Below are 13,825 nucleotides of genomic sequence, written 5' to 3' on the forward strand. Positions count from 1 at the left end.
TTGCCAATGTTGAGGGCTGAGGAAGGAAACAGTCCCCAGCTAAGAACCACTGGTATATTGGGATTTGTAGGAGAATGCAGGCAGTAAGTTGGAATATGGAGGAGTGGGAGTAGAGTGAATATAAATATATTTTATCCCTTCTTAAACCCCAGTAAGGGCAAAACGATCAACGCTCTCTTAAGTAAGCATATGTGAGTTTCCACATAGACTGAAATTTATAAAAGAGCTGGGTTTTAAACTTGGAGCGCCAGATACACTAAAAGGAAAATCAGTACTGGCAATCTCAGTGGAGCCACAAGTAATACAGTTTTAATTCTAGATTCAAGTTGGATCAAGAATAAAATTTCCTCCACAGCCAAATTTCTGCTTATTACCTTACCAAAAAGTCCTAGCTTACTTACAGCTACTTACCAATTTTCAGTAATTGTGTGAGGTAATGCCAGAAAATAAAAAATATAGGCAACTTCTTGGATCTAGTTGTAATTAGATGGACCCAGTAGTTGAATACTCTAGTCCAAAAACCAACCATAGTTGATCTCGATAAGAAAGATCATATTAGCTACCTAGGGATTCTGAATTCCCAGATCCCTGAAGTTGCTTTGTAACAAATAGCTACAGAATTAGATGTGCTAACAGTCATTCTTTTAATAAAAGTCAATACTGGTATGGTGCTATACTTAGGTTGCTATAAAGTGTTCGGTAAATCCCTGATTAACAAGGGCATATCACCAGGTATAATTCTTTGTATTTTTGAGCCAAGATAGGCATAGGCAATCTGAGAAGAATAGATATTGGAGATTTAGAATATCAGTTATCTTTGGCCTATGGCAAGAACTTCTCTCTGAAGAAAATGGTAAACAAATGAGACATTAACTGCATCAGCAATATTAACTGGAGAGCTTTTAGGAAAGATTCCCAGGTTCTGACCCCTTAGACTGCTTTAGAAGGTTGTGGGGAGGGGAGGACTGTTGGAATCTGTTTAGGTTGATCCAAGCAGCCAAGGTTGGAAGTAATTGTCTTTGTCTTATTTGGGTTTTCTTTAATCCCTTACTTCAAAATTATACAGTAACTGGTGTTAATAAGCAAATATTCTCCTAAAGCACCTAAGGGCCTGTCCCTTGTCTATTCCTAGACATGGCTCTGCAATTCTCTGCTCCTACACTTGCCCTAGGTAAGGAGCCCCTGTCTCTTTCCAAAGACAGCGTTTCTCTATACTGCATCCATTTTCTACCAGATCATTCCCTAAAGCACAGTAAACACGCCATTAAAAAATCTCTTGAGGGGTCGCTGGGTGGTACAGTTGGTTAAGTGTCTCGTTTCTTCAGCTCAGGTCATGATCTTGGGGTCTTGAGATCAAGCCCCGAGTCGGGCTCTGAGCTCAGCAAGGAGTCTCCTAGAGTTTCTCTCTCCCTCTGCCCCACCCTGTGCAAGTCTTTTAAAAAAAAAAAAAAAATCTCTTGATCCTGTGATTCCCTCTTGTAGTTACTATATTCTTCTGCTCTGTAACCTTTATATTTTACGTAAAAGTCAAGAATTTTCTAATCGTCCTCCCTTGCCTCTTTTAACCATCTTCTTTTATTAGGAAAAAAAATTCATAGAAAAGCTAAAAGAACAGTCCAGTGATCCACTTAAAGTGAAAAACTTTTGCCATTTGTTTCGTATGTATTTTTAACTTTCAAAAAACATACACGATTCATCTCCTAATAAGGTGGTTTTCCTATATTGATACCATTATTCCACTTAAAATACCTAATTTATTATCCAGTCCATATTTAGGTTTTCCCATTTGTTCCCCAAATGTCATTTGCAGCTTTTTTTCTCCCTAAAGCAGGATTCACTCGAACAGCTAGACTGTTACCTAACTGAATGTTTGTGATGTCATTAATTTAACCTTTTATATCAGTTTGAACTCCCTGTAATAACTGAAAGTTAGGTCTAATGTTTTTATTTAAACCTTTTGTGCAAGAGTACAAGATAATGTTGTGGTCTTCATTACATTACGCCATGTATGGCTTTCCCAGGACTAGTGATAAGTTTGGACATTTGTTAGGTCATACATGTTCCCTAACAGACATTTCTCCACTACTCTATTAACCACAAATGATTTCCACTTTGTTAAATCTAATCAACATTTGACCTTGAAACCTCTTCAGTTGGCTTGCAAGATACCACGCTTGCCTGATTTTCCTAATTTATTGGCAGCTCCTTCTTGGTCTATCAAAGCACACACACAAAAGGCCTACAATTACATAGTAGTAACGTTTGTGACCCAAGATAGTTTTTACTGAATTTGGATGTTTTCCTTGTGGTCATATTTGCATGGTAATTTTGATAAGTTAGTGAATACTCTTAAAGATATGTCCCAGAATTCTGAGAGTAGAATGTTAAATAATTAACGTGGGGGTATCTTTGTTTCATTGTCTTGATGAGTTCTTGTCATGGAAGAGATCCATCCAGATGTCATTTCATTTGGGTTTTACTTTTTTTCCTCATTTGGATTTTACAAGACTGAGATGTGATCTGTAAAGGTCTTAAAGGCTCTACAACTCCACGATGGGTCATCCGAAAGTAGAATATTTACTGCCTTTAAGCATAAAGCCAAAGAGCTTGGGATTTTTTAAGTTTTTAGATTAAAAAAAATGGGGCAGCAGAGGCGGTTTTAGAACCTACATAGTCACTAGGAGAAACAACCTGTAGGATATTTATCTTACTACACAATTTACTAAAGTAAGGAATGCCAGTCCAAGAAACTGGGGGAGCGGGAATGAGTGATATTAAATCAACTGTAACAAATTTATACTCCTGGATAAAGGAATTTATTACCATTATAATAAACTATGTGTGCTCAAGAACAATTTATAATTTAGTAATGACTATGAAAATTACAGTGATAATGTGGGAGAGGTTTTAGTTACAATGTAAGCATGTCATTTGTTGGGTTCTGAAGTACTCCAAAGGTGTTTTGATATATTCCTGTTTGGGGTTAACAGTCTACTTTCTGATCAGACAGCACACAGGGATTACACATTTCTTGCCAACAGTCTTCTGGTGGTATGTAAATATGACTGGTCTCCTTTTTCTCTTAAGCTTTATGTGGTACTTCTGGCTTCATTCACTGGCTTTCTAGCAGCCTCCCCACGTTAGCCTTGCCACATGGTCAGTCTTCTGTTTGGTGGGTTTTATAAATCCTAAAAGTTCTAGTTCAGAAACAGCTCTAATAAACCGAGCACTAAAGGCTATAGCTAAGGAAATTTACCACTTTACATTTTTTGACAAAGAAGTTAAAATCTCAATGTTAAAACATCACTTGTTAAACTGAAGTACATTTCAAATACATATGCTAAATTAAACCATAACCCTTACTGGAAAAGATCAAATGGAATTAGAATCCATCTTCATTAAGACATGAATGGTAAAGTACCTAACGCTTACCTAATTCTGATTTTTCATACACTAGGAAAATTGCTTCCCCTTCAAATTCTAAAAGTACATAATTACCGTAGAAAAATAGAGAATTACAAAAATGACAGTTTTTGGACATTTTTGCTGAATTCTGGTGTATGACCTTGATAGAAGTTGTAGACCAAATTTTTTAATTTGGTCTCATTTTAGATTAAATGCAGAATCGATACTTGTGAAACAAGTTATTCTGGGATGGTATGGTTAATATTAGCAAGTAATAAGGTTGTTTGGAAAACATCTTTATAAATCTCTATTGTGGGTCTAGAGAAACTATAAACTTAATACTCTACGTATACACAGACATTACAAACCTGGTTTGTTAAAAGGATACTGGATAATTTCATTCCTTTCTTCTGAGGTTATAGAATTTGCATCCATTTTTTCAGCAGCTGTCACAACTGTTGCAAAAGCCTTTTGAGAGACAAGACAGAAGAAAATAAAAACCTACCGCTGCCAAATATTTTTTACTGCACTTGCTGACTCTGTACGAAGGCAGGCAGATCAAGCACTGCTGCTGCTGATAGCTGGCATATTTTTTAAATACACCAAATTTCAGATTCTCAAAACTTCTTAGACGGTGCCAAATATGTATATTTTTAAACGGTGACATCTGTTAAATAAGTCCTTCAACAGTTAACTTCACAATACTCTTCTGAGGATGGAAAAGAAATTATCTTAATAACTACAATCTTACATTGTCTTACGAAGTATTCTTTACTTCCTGATTGCTAAATCTGTTGTATAGTTATTCTGATTTTTTTTTTTTTGTGATATAATACCCCTTTGTTTTGTGGAAAAACAGAACCAACCTAAACTGTTTAGCTTTTGCTTACTGTTAACTGTGGGGTTAGATCACGTACTTATTTTGAACTGGCATGAACGCAGAATTGGCTTGGTTGAGGGGTATGGAATTAGAGTGCAGGGGACTTGGCGTGATACTGTTGAGCCTGCTTTTCTGGAGGGGATTTTACAGTATGAGGTGATTTATGCTTTCCAAACAAAAGAACAGGGCATTAAAAAAAAAAAAAAGATGAGTTCTAAAGTCCCAAAAGTATAAAAACCCTAGAACTGTCATAGATGGTTAGACAAATAAACAGCTTACTCTGTTCCCCATGACCTACCTCTGACCAGTCCACAAGGTTGATTAGCCTGCTACACTCTAGGTGCAGCTTATATGCTATGCAGATGTCTGGGGCGACATTTGGAATGCAGCCTTCTTCACTTTTCAGTGCTTCATTCTAAAAACAATAGTAAACTAAGATGACTACTTTTTAGAAATGATTAGGAACAAAAGCAGGTATTAATGAACCCCCAAACTAAATTTAGTAAGCCAGTTAAATGGAGTCTTTTTGGTTTTCTTTATTTAGTGAGCTGCATTTACTCCCCAACAGTTAACTAGTTCTTGTTTTAGGATTAGGTGTTCATCATAATCGCCTTAGCTTCTAGTCATTAGAAGAATACTCAGGATCAGAAGAAAAGCATATTTTTCATTTTAATCAAATTATTTTTTTCATTTTAATCATACATTATTAATGTCTGAGACCCTAATGCATTTCTGTTTCCATAAAAAGTTTAGAGACTTCCTTGGGAATTTTTAGTAAAATGCCACATTACACTCTATTAATACCAACACATCACTACCAGGGCTGTACGTTAGCTCTCAAAGAAAAGACTATGTTGTCAGTTGCTGCAGATCCTAACTAACCCCTACGAAAACAATCAGGTTTGTTTGTTTTAAAGATTTATTTATTTGGGGGAGGTGGGCAGTGGGCCGAGGGAGAGAAATCCTCAAGGAGACTCTGCACTGAGAGTGGAGCCCAACAAAGGGCTCAATCTCAGGACCCTGAGAGGAAACCAAGAGTTGACGCTTCACCGACTGAGCCACCCAGGTGCCCCAACAATGAGTGTTTTTTTAATTTATTTGAAATCCATGGTTTTTACTGAGAAAGTGTCTCACACATACATACACAGGAGATTTTAACGTATCCTCCCAAAGACTCCTAAAATATACCAGATCTCTTCTGTGACCTACTCATTAAAGAGAAGAATTTAAATTTGTGGTTTATATAATAAAAATATTTTGTGCTTTAAATATGAAATTATTCAAGCTCTCCACTACCACCATCATTGAAAACCACTGATTTATATCTTCCTACTCAGTATTCTCTTGTAATAGCACTTAGCATGCTCGCTTGAGTGCCATTTTGGAATAGGAAACCGGGACACTGGAACATTCATAGATTTTATGGAGTCTAAAGAATTTTTTTAAAAAACCTGAAAGGTATAATCCTGCACTACCAACTCCCCACTAGTTAAAACTGCAAATTTATTGTATTTTTGTGGCAAATAAAGCCTGGGGTCTGAACTAAACTTTCAGAGTAAGGAATCTGCTTTTTACCTTGAGATAATAATAAGGATTGTTGAGTGCAGTGTGGAGGGCGATTCTTGGAGCAGCGTTTAGGTGTTCACGCAGGGTGTGGGCGGCACTGAAGTATACCACCTCGTGCAGAGGCTGTGTCTCTGGAGGCAGAAGATACTCTCTGAAACAGCCAAAACAAGGTATTCGCTCTTAGATAAGCACAGATTTATTTTCAGTATAACATTTTTGTCAATCCTCTGTGGAAGACAGAGCAATTAACTTAAAAAGCAAAATCAATAACCAAAACAAATGAAACCAAAGCCAAACAGAAAAGTTAGTACAGGTTCACTCAGAATTTTACCTCTTCCATATAATTTTTAAAATTTTCATATTCACTTGAGTTTAAGAAACTGTATTTCAGTTCTGATTTAAACCTTTAGGAACAAATAAATGTACCTAAGTTATATTTCTGCTCAAAACCTTAAAGGTAGAATTTCTTACAATATTAATGAATACTTTCTTAAAGTAATTATTTAGAAAACTGAGATAGCCACATTCCTTACCACAGCAGACATTTAACTCTCAACAGTGTGTTTAAATACAGGCCTCAGACGAGGGATTAAGAATGTAGGAAATTCTTTTTGGTTCACAGAAAATGTTTTAATTGATATGTTTCATAGAAATGATACCTGGAAGGTTTTTATATGTTAGAATTAACATTTTACTTTAAGAAGGCAGAAAAGGCTAAGTTTTAGCTTCAGAATATTGGAAAACAAGCAAATCGTTCGTTAAAATTTCAGTTAGACAAACCACTATAACTGGGTTTTTTCCTCCTATTTATGAGTTAAATGACAACCAATTTTAATGAAATCTGAACTTAGGAAATAAAGCATTAGAAAGTTCACAGTGGCTTTGAGGAAGAAAGGTAGTGGAGAAGGTATTAACCATGTACATCTCCCCATCTCAAGAGAACTCCTGGCCCCCTGCTCCTTCCCAGAGTTAAAGCAGAGTAAAACCATTTGCAAAGCATTCATTCGGTTCTGACTCTGCCCTAAGGATGAGCATTCCATACCTTAAGTACTGCTAACCTCTTACTCAAGAGTATGTGAATTTAGCTGTAGCCTCTGGCGTGGGTTTTGTAACATCAACTGCCTCCCTAGCCAGCCAGCTACCCATTTGTAATTTGACCATAAACTCTCCCTACCAACCTCAGGCTGTTTGTCTCCAGTCATTATAATGACTGTCATTAAAAGACCCTGTTGAAGTCCTGCTATGTAATAAGGACTGGAAATCAAACAAGGTAAGCAGACACAGTCAATTTCAGAAAAATCATCTCACATTTGTACTCTTCTCCTTTTTTAACATCTTTAATGTTTAGAAATTCAGATAATTCCCGAGGCAAAAGGCCTTTCTGGATATCCTCGAAGAACCTTGATCAGAGGCAAAATAAAGTATCTGCCTGTATTTTGTTCACACTGAGCTGCTACATTAGTTGACAAAATATCATACATGAGATTTTTGGCCAACTGCAAATGAGGAAATAAGCAGAAATGAGCCCAGCACTAGAGCACTGCATGGTGCTCATTTTGGATTCAGATCAGAGTTCACAAACAAAAGAGAAGTGGTTTTGAGGGAATGGGTAGGGACCACTTAGTATCAACAAGGGCTAAAATAGTAATGTAGAAAGCAGCACGTTTATTCTCCATTCTCAGGAGTTTCATCAAGTGCTGCTCATGGTAAACTGGGAACCCTGTCTCTTGGAGTCTATTGCTTACATTTATCTGTAACAAACGTATTTTCTCCAGGACTCCAAGCTCTTTTCAAGCATCTGTGATGTGGCCCCCTTGGAGAAAGTATGGAGCAATGGAGAGGGACTTCTGCTGGTCATCAGCAGACCAGGACTGTGTGACTTTCCATGAGTCCTAGCTTCACTCTGGGTTTCAGCGGCCACATGACTCCTTAGAAGGTCTCTTCTAGCTCCAACATGCTACAATCCTAATCTCTTCCTCCCTGGGGATAGTCAGTCTTGATAAAGACAGTAAATCCCGGTATGGAGAACGTTGTGATTTCACAACACAGCACAATCAGTCATCCTCACCTTTATTTCAGTAACTTCTCAGAGAGGTAAAACACAATTAGGAATGGTTGTTTGATTTCAGAGCCTGTAACTTGGGATTTGTGGGAATTCAGAAAGGAACCTGACATTTGGCCTAGAAGTTACGCTAAAACACACTATAATTTTTTTCAGCAATAGCAATGGTCACAATTTGGTAAAAGAAAGGAGTCAGATACTTGGGGCAAGAAACTACCAGAACAGGAAAGCCCAGTAGGGCAAGGTTAACTGTATGAATTCTAAAAGGTCAATTCTGGCCAGTAGGTCAGGTCAGTTCAGTATTGCATTGCATCACTTGTAACATGACACATTTCTCACTTTAACCTTCCTTTTGTCACACTTGGTTGATCATCTGGACTTCCTTCATGACATTAGTAATTTCTCCCCAGTGATTAGGAACAATGACCCTGTTCCCACACTGTCCTGGAAAATGGAACTTTTCACTTTTAAGAGGATAGGTAACTTATCAGAAAACTACTGTCTTCAGTGACTGAGCTGTTCTTTTCAGTACTTGATTATATTCAGTGCCTAGCCTGCTGTTTGAACTGTTAAAAAAAAAAAACAAGCAATGATACATAAGTTTTTTCCTATTTTTTAATGATTAAATCATTTTATTTTTCACATTTCTCTTTTTCTTTTTCCCTATAGCATGTCCCAACTGCCTGAAAGGCAGCTTTTAGGTGGGTAATTTCATACACCTACATAAAACTGTCTTTTAGGAAATCCGTGAATTAGAATGACTTGGGTTTCCCAAAAAGGAATCATCTTAAAATATAGGCAGAGCTAATGGACTTCTAAATTACTATGCGTACATTTCTCAACACGAATTTAGTGCTGATAATAAGTTACACTGGTATTCTTTAGAATTAGAAGTCCTCTACTCCGGATAAAAGAGGGCATTACGGCTAGCCTGCTCTGTCTTCTGGGCTTGGCCCAGATCCAGCACACTCCCAGCAAAGACAAAGCAAGGATAAAGAGCAACGCAAACACTGTTATTAGAAACGGGAAAAGACACTCACTTTCTGTTTTCACTCCCATCCCACCCCCCACTCCAGCCTAATGAACTAGATCAAATTTAAATTTGTGATCTTGAACTGGCAGTAAAGGACTGAGCTAGTAATTTGATCAGACACCTTAATAAGGATGAAAAATCAATCAAAAATTACAATTCTCAGCTGGATGGAGGGCCCTGAAAAGCATAAAGCCCAAGCTAGGAGAAAGTGCCCTGGACTGGCTATGGGCAGCTGTCACCCCAGTGTTGTTGAGAGAACAGCCTGATTTGTAGCTTTTTAAGAGTAACAGACTCACCTCACCAGACTGTCAATGAAGTTGACAACTTTTTCTCTCAGTACTTCAAACCTGGTCTGCTTCTTACTTGTTCTTCTTAATTCCTTCATTTCCAATAAGGACTACGGATGAAAGAACATATTTTTTTCTGGTGATTCTGCAACAGAAAACTCCTCACAGGGGAGTGCTGGGTCCATACACAGAATGTGTAGAGTAAGAACCAGATCAAAACGGGTTGTTTATTTTTTATTTTTAAGGTCTAGAAAGAATCTCTACAGAGTGTCTTGCTTCAAATATATATCAAGTGGATTTTCAGGGAAAGAGAAAAAGGACACCTCACTTTATTGCTATCATGGTAGAGTACCCACAATCCACACCTCATTACTTCAGTTAAGAAAAAGACTTAAAAAAAAAAAAAAAAAAAAACCTTAGCCTTTGGCCATCTAAACAGAATAAATTCAATGTGTTCTGTCTTGCTTTGAAAGTTTACATTTATCATAACTTGGTATCGTGATACAAAGAAAGATCTTTATTTTGACAACCAAGATCCTAAAGTTAGAATTATCTGAAAAAGATTATGTTGGATGTACTGTGGCCCACTTTCTGCTCTCTATACTGAATATGCATTAAAAAAATCAAGAAAAGTATCTACAATTAATGGGTTAGGCTCTTTTGGGTTTCTCTATTTGATCAAACAAAAACAAATACATCAGATAAATAATTAGATTCCTTTTTGCAACAGTGTCCCCAGTTTTTCCTTACTAGGAGTTTATTCTCTTTTTCTCTGTTCCTTTTAGCCAAAGGAACAGTTTCCACCTATGTTGGCTAGTAAATTCCAGACTTCATAAATACAGACTGAGGATGGCAATGGATCAGATAAACAGGATGTTCAAGTTATAAGTGAGTTACAAAATCTGCTTTGTTCCTGATTGTGGTTTAAAAATAAAAACAGAAACATTTAGGCAGAGCTAATCTAGAGCACGCACTGAAAAAAAGGAGTGGCAGGATACAGCTGGAAGGAAAAGTTACCTTCTGAAGATGATAGAGGTCTGTCTTCTGAAGCCCCTTTGACTGTGACCCAGAAGTATCTTCTTCTTCTTTGGCTTCTAATTTTTAATAAAAAAAAATATACAGCAACTAGGGTAAATCCATTCAAGTCAAAGAGAAGTATTTCTACTACTCCAAGGGAAATAAAGTTTCACCTATTTTTTTTTTTCAATGTGGCAAGGGATCAAGGTTCCATCAAATAAATGATTGCTCCCAGAAGCTGAAGGTCAATAAATACTACATAAATTATGCTGCAGAGATGGCTTCAAAAAACCAGCTACTGGATTTTAAAAACATGACCACAATGCAAGCAAAACAAAGTACAAACATAAAAAATCCCACAAGCCAAGAGCAAAGAGCTACAAACCTTTGTGCTGTTATAAATAGCTTTTAAAAAACAAATTTAAACTATATTCCTTTGATTATGCCAAGACTGTAAACAACACAAACCTACACCCTGGCAAACCTGGCCTCAACCTTCCAATTCACTATTTTTGACACAAGGCTGTTTGAGTATGAAAAAGGTAGTGTGTAAAAGGTTTGAAATAATCTACTAATACAAAGTACACCACAGTTCTTTAGCAAAGGGGACAGAAAACCATATCTGGTAAAAGGTGTAGCTGTGCTTCTAGAGAGCATGAGGCTCTAAAAAACCCTTTCCTAGGAAAGGCAGGTTTTAGGAACCTCATATTGACATGACTTATTTGGACTAAATCTAAGACAAGAGGATGCAGCTGTAGAATCTGCATCGTTCTCAATAAATTTCTTCACTATGGATAATTTTTGGTTCAAGAAAGATATAACTTAAGATTAAATTATCTAGTAAATTCTTTGTCCCATTTCATTAACACATAGCAGAGCCTTAAAAATAAATCTGATATATGACACTCTGACCTAATCAACCCTCCAAATGTAATTTTAAACCCAGACTGTAAAATGTAGTTAAGTGTTAAGGAACCAGAAATAGCATATAGTCAAATATTTGTACTTGTCCAATGGGGGGGGGGTTGAATTTCACTTTATTATTAACAGTGTGTCATTCTGAGAATAGAGAAATACAAATATTTCTTCAAGACACTGGTTTTCATGAGAGACGATGGACTCTGAAAAACAAACTGAGGGTTCTAGAGGGGAGGGGGGTGGGGGGATGGGTTAGCCTGGTGATGGGTATTAAAGAGGGCACGTTCTGCGTGGAGCACTGGGTGTTATGCACAAACAATGAATCATGGAACACTACATCCAAAACTAATGATGTAATGTATGGTGATTAACATAACAATAAAAAATTTAAAAAAAAAAAGACACTGGTTTTGTCCCAACTTGTAAAGTTCTTTACCTTTCGAATGTTAATGATCTTAATCTCCAACCTTCCCATTTCTAAAAGCTGCATTCCTTTATTATTTAGCACATCACAGAATTTGTTTCACCAGCTTAATTTATTATAATATCTGAAGTTTTATTTTACAAAAACCCAAGTCCAATTTTGTAAAAGATTGAAATTTACCTAATTTACTTATATTAAGCCTTTTACCTAATTTATGTCCTTAAGGGTGTCCCTTCACTCAGTGACCACAGTTAAGAGGCATTTAAATTATCCGGGCAAATGAGTGGCTCAGTCCTTAAGTGTCTGCCTTCGGCTCAGGTCATGGTCCCAGGGTCCTGGGATCGAGCCCCACATTGGGCTCCCTGCTCAAGGGGAGGCTACTTCTCCCTCCCCCACTCCCCCTGCTTGTGTTCCCTCTCTCATTGTGTCTCTGTCAAATAAATAAATAAAATCTTTTTTTTTTTTAAGAGGCATTTAAATTATGAATGAGAGAAAAATCAACAATGAGCTGGCTTGAGAGGTGGGCTCTAGCTCATTGAGAGGTGGGCTCTAGCCTGAGTGCTAGCACTAGCTACCTGTGGGATCTAGAGCAAGTTACATTCTCTTCTTGGGCTTTAGTTTCTGTTTGTAACTGAACTAAATGATTTCTATGATACTGACTTCTAGTTCTTTAAAATTTTATGACTTGAAAAGTGGTTCAGCTCAAGCTGTAGTGCAAAAGAGCAATGCCTACAAATAACCTGAAGCAAACCCCCTTATTACTGTACTAACTCATTCTGGCTAACTCATGTCACTCCAGGCAAGTGAACTGTCTCTTCATCTTCCACTAAGCACTCATCAGGTACCTAGCATTGCAGCTGTGGAGAGATATGGAGGGATTTCAGCAAAAGCATTTTCCTTTCATCTAAAGGATTTTCAAGACAAAGGAACACTTGCCAAACATAGAAAGGATTGATTGATACAGACATTCTAAGTGAAATATTTTCACCATGCCATTGTCCCATCTATGTGCTTACATACCAAGCTGCCTCTTTCCCCCAACCTCCCAAACTACAATTTCCCTAAATAGGGGGAAATAAAGGGTGCACATTCGTTTTGTTTGTTTTACCAAAAGAATACCATACTTTAGTGCTAGAACAAGAGCAAGAGAAGAGCCCATGAAAAGTGAACGATCAGCATCAATCCATGGTGCATCAGAAACCAGAACATGGCTACCTATACACAGTCAGGCTACCCCTGCACTCAGCAAACAGAAGTGACGGCGTGGCAGTCAGGCAAAAATCAAGGCAAGTGTAAGACTCCAACACTGGGGAATGCCAGGCTACCTCAGTTCATTTAGGACTGAAAGGTTCCAGCTTTTATAAATCCGATTAAAGCCAACCTCATGTATATTTTGGTAATCAGCATACCAATGAGCCTCACTGCTGTGAAAGTGGTTCACAGCTATTAATTTTTCAGGCTTACAAATGATTTATGCAGTGTTTTTGAAATCTATAAAGAACTTGATGAAATACTTAAGAAAAAAACATGTAAAAGGAGTCCTTAATTATGATGCCCTGCTACTCTCTCCAATCTTTTTGATTTCTTTTTGTTGCCTTTGTTTTTAAAAGGTAAGCAAGCCCTCTAAACTGTCCATCTGGGAGAAAAATTTTTTCTCTTGCCCATTTGATGATTTTCACTGTTTAAACCAAATCTGGAAGAGAACCATTTGTCTTATTTGTGATGGTCAAGATACGATATTCTGAGGATTGGTATGCTGACTGACCATCGACTACTTATCTCTTCATCTCTGAAACATCAGAAAGTGGGATTTTCCATGTTATTTTATTTAAATGACTGTCATAGCCAGTAGAATTGGCAAGATATCATATTCTCACCATCAAGACTCTGAAACTGGGCCAGAAACTCCTCTATTCTCTTTGCTGTGCTCCCAAGCTGCTTTTCAGAAGAGGACTTAAAAACCTGGAAACATTTCTGAAGAATGGTCATCAGATCATCCTTTGCCAACATCCTAGAACAGAATCAATGACAGAAGATATACTGTAACTGGAAAATTAATATACTTAAAAAAACACTGCATATTAAATGTTTCTGGTCCGATGAAGATGGTATAAATTCTTCACTAGTAGCTACCAAATTTGGGGGAAGAGAGCTTCTTCAACATACGTGACATTTCAGAAGTATTTTAAAAAGTTCTCATGATGAAGCTCAACTTAGAAAATGTACAGAGCTC

The 13,825-nt window shown here is 37.2% G+C and overlaps 1 protein-coding gene across 1 annotated transcript in view; it reads right to left on the reverse strand.

The window, feature by feature from the left end:
• Positions 1-2,803: 2,803 nt before the first annotated feature.
• The window catches only part of ORC3 (origin recognition complex subunit 3), a 59,266-nt gene continuing 48,244 nt past the window's right edge, over positions 2,804-13,825 (reverse strand). The window contains exons 14-20 of the mRNA XM_028108083.2: positions 13,470-13,603; positions 10,251-10,327; positions 9,243-9,343; positions 5,861-6,002; positions 4,584-4,700; positions 3,794-3,873; positions 2,804-3,229 (exon numbers count right to left, since the gene is read on the reverse strand). Of these exons, the coding sequence (XP_027963884.1) occupies positions 3,124-3,229; positions 3,794-3,873; positions 4,584-4,700; positions 5,861-6,002; positions 9,243-9,343; positions 10,251-10,327; positions 13,470-13,603 (757 nt within the window). The 3' untranslated portion in view covers positions 2,804-3,123. The remainder of the gene's footprint in view (positions 3,230-3,793; positions 3,874-4,583; positions 4,701-5,860; positions 6,003-9,242; positions 9,344-10,250; positions 10,328-13,469; positions 13,604-13,825) is intronic.

Source organism: Eumetopias jubatus, unplaced genomic scaffold, assembly GCF_037043125.1.
Source record: "Eumetopias jubatus isolate StellerSeaLion01/CBP00866 unplaced genomic scaffold, mEumJub1_p1.0 scaffold_6, whole genome shotgun sequence".
Classification (NCBI taxonomy): domain Eukaryota; kingdom Metazoa; phylum Chordata; class Mammalia; order Carnivora; family Otariidae; genus Eumetopias; species Eumetopias jubatus.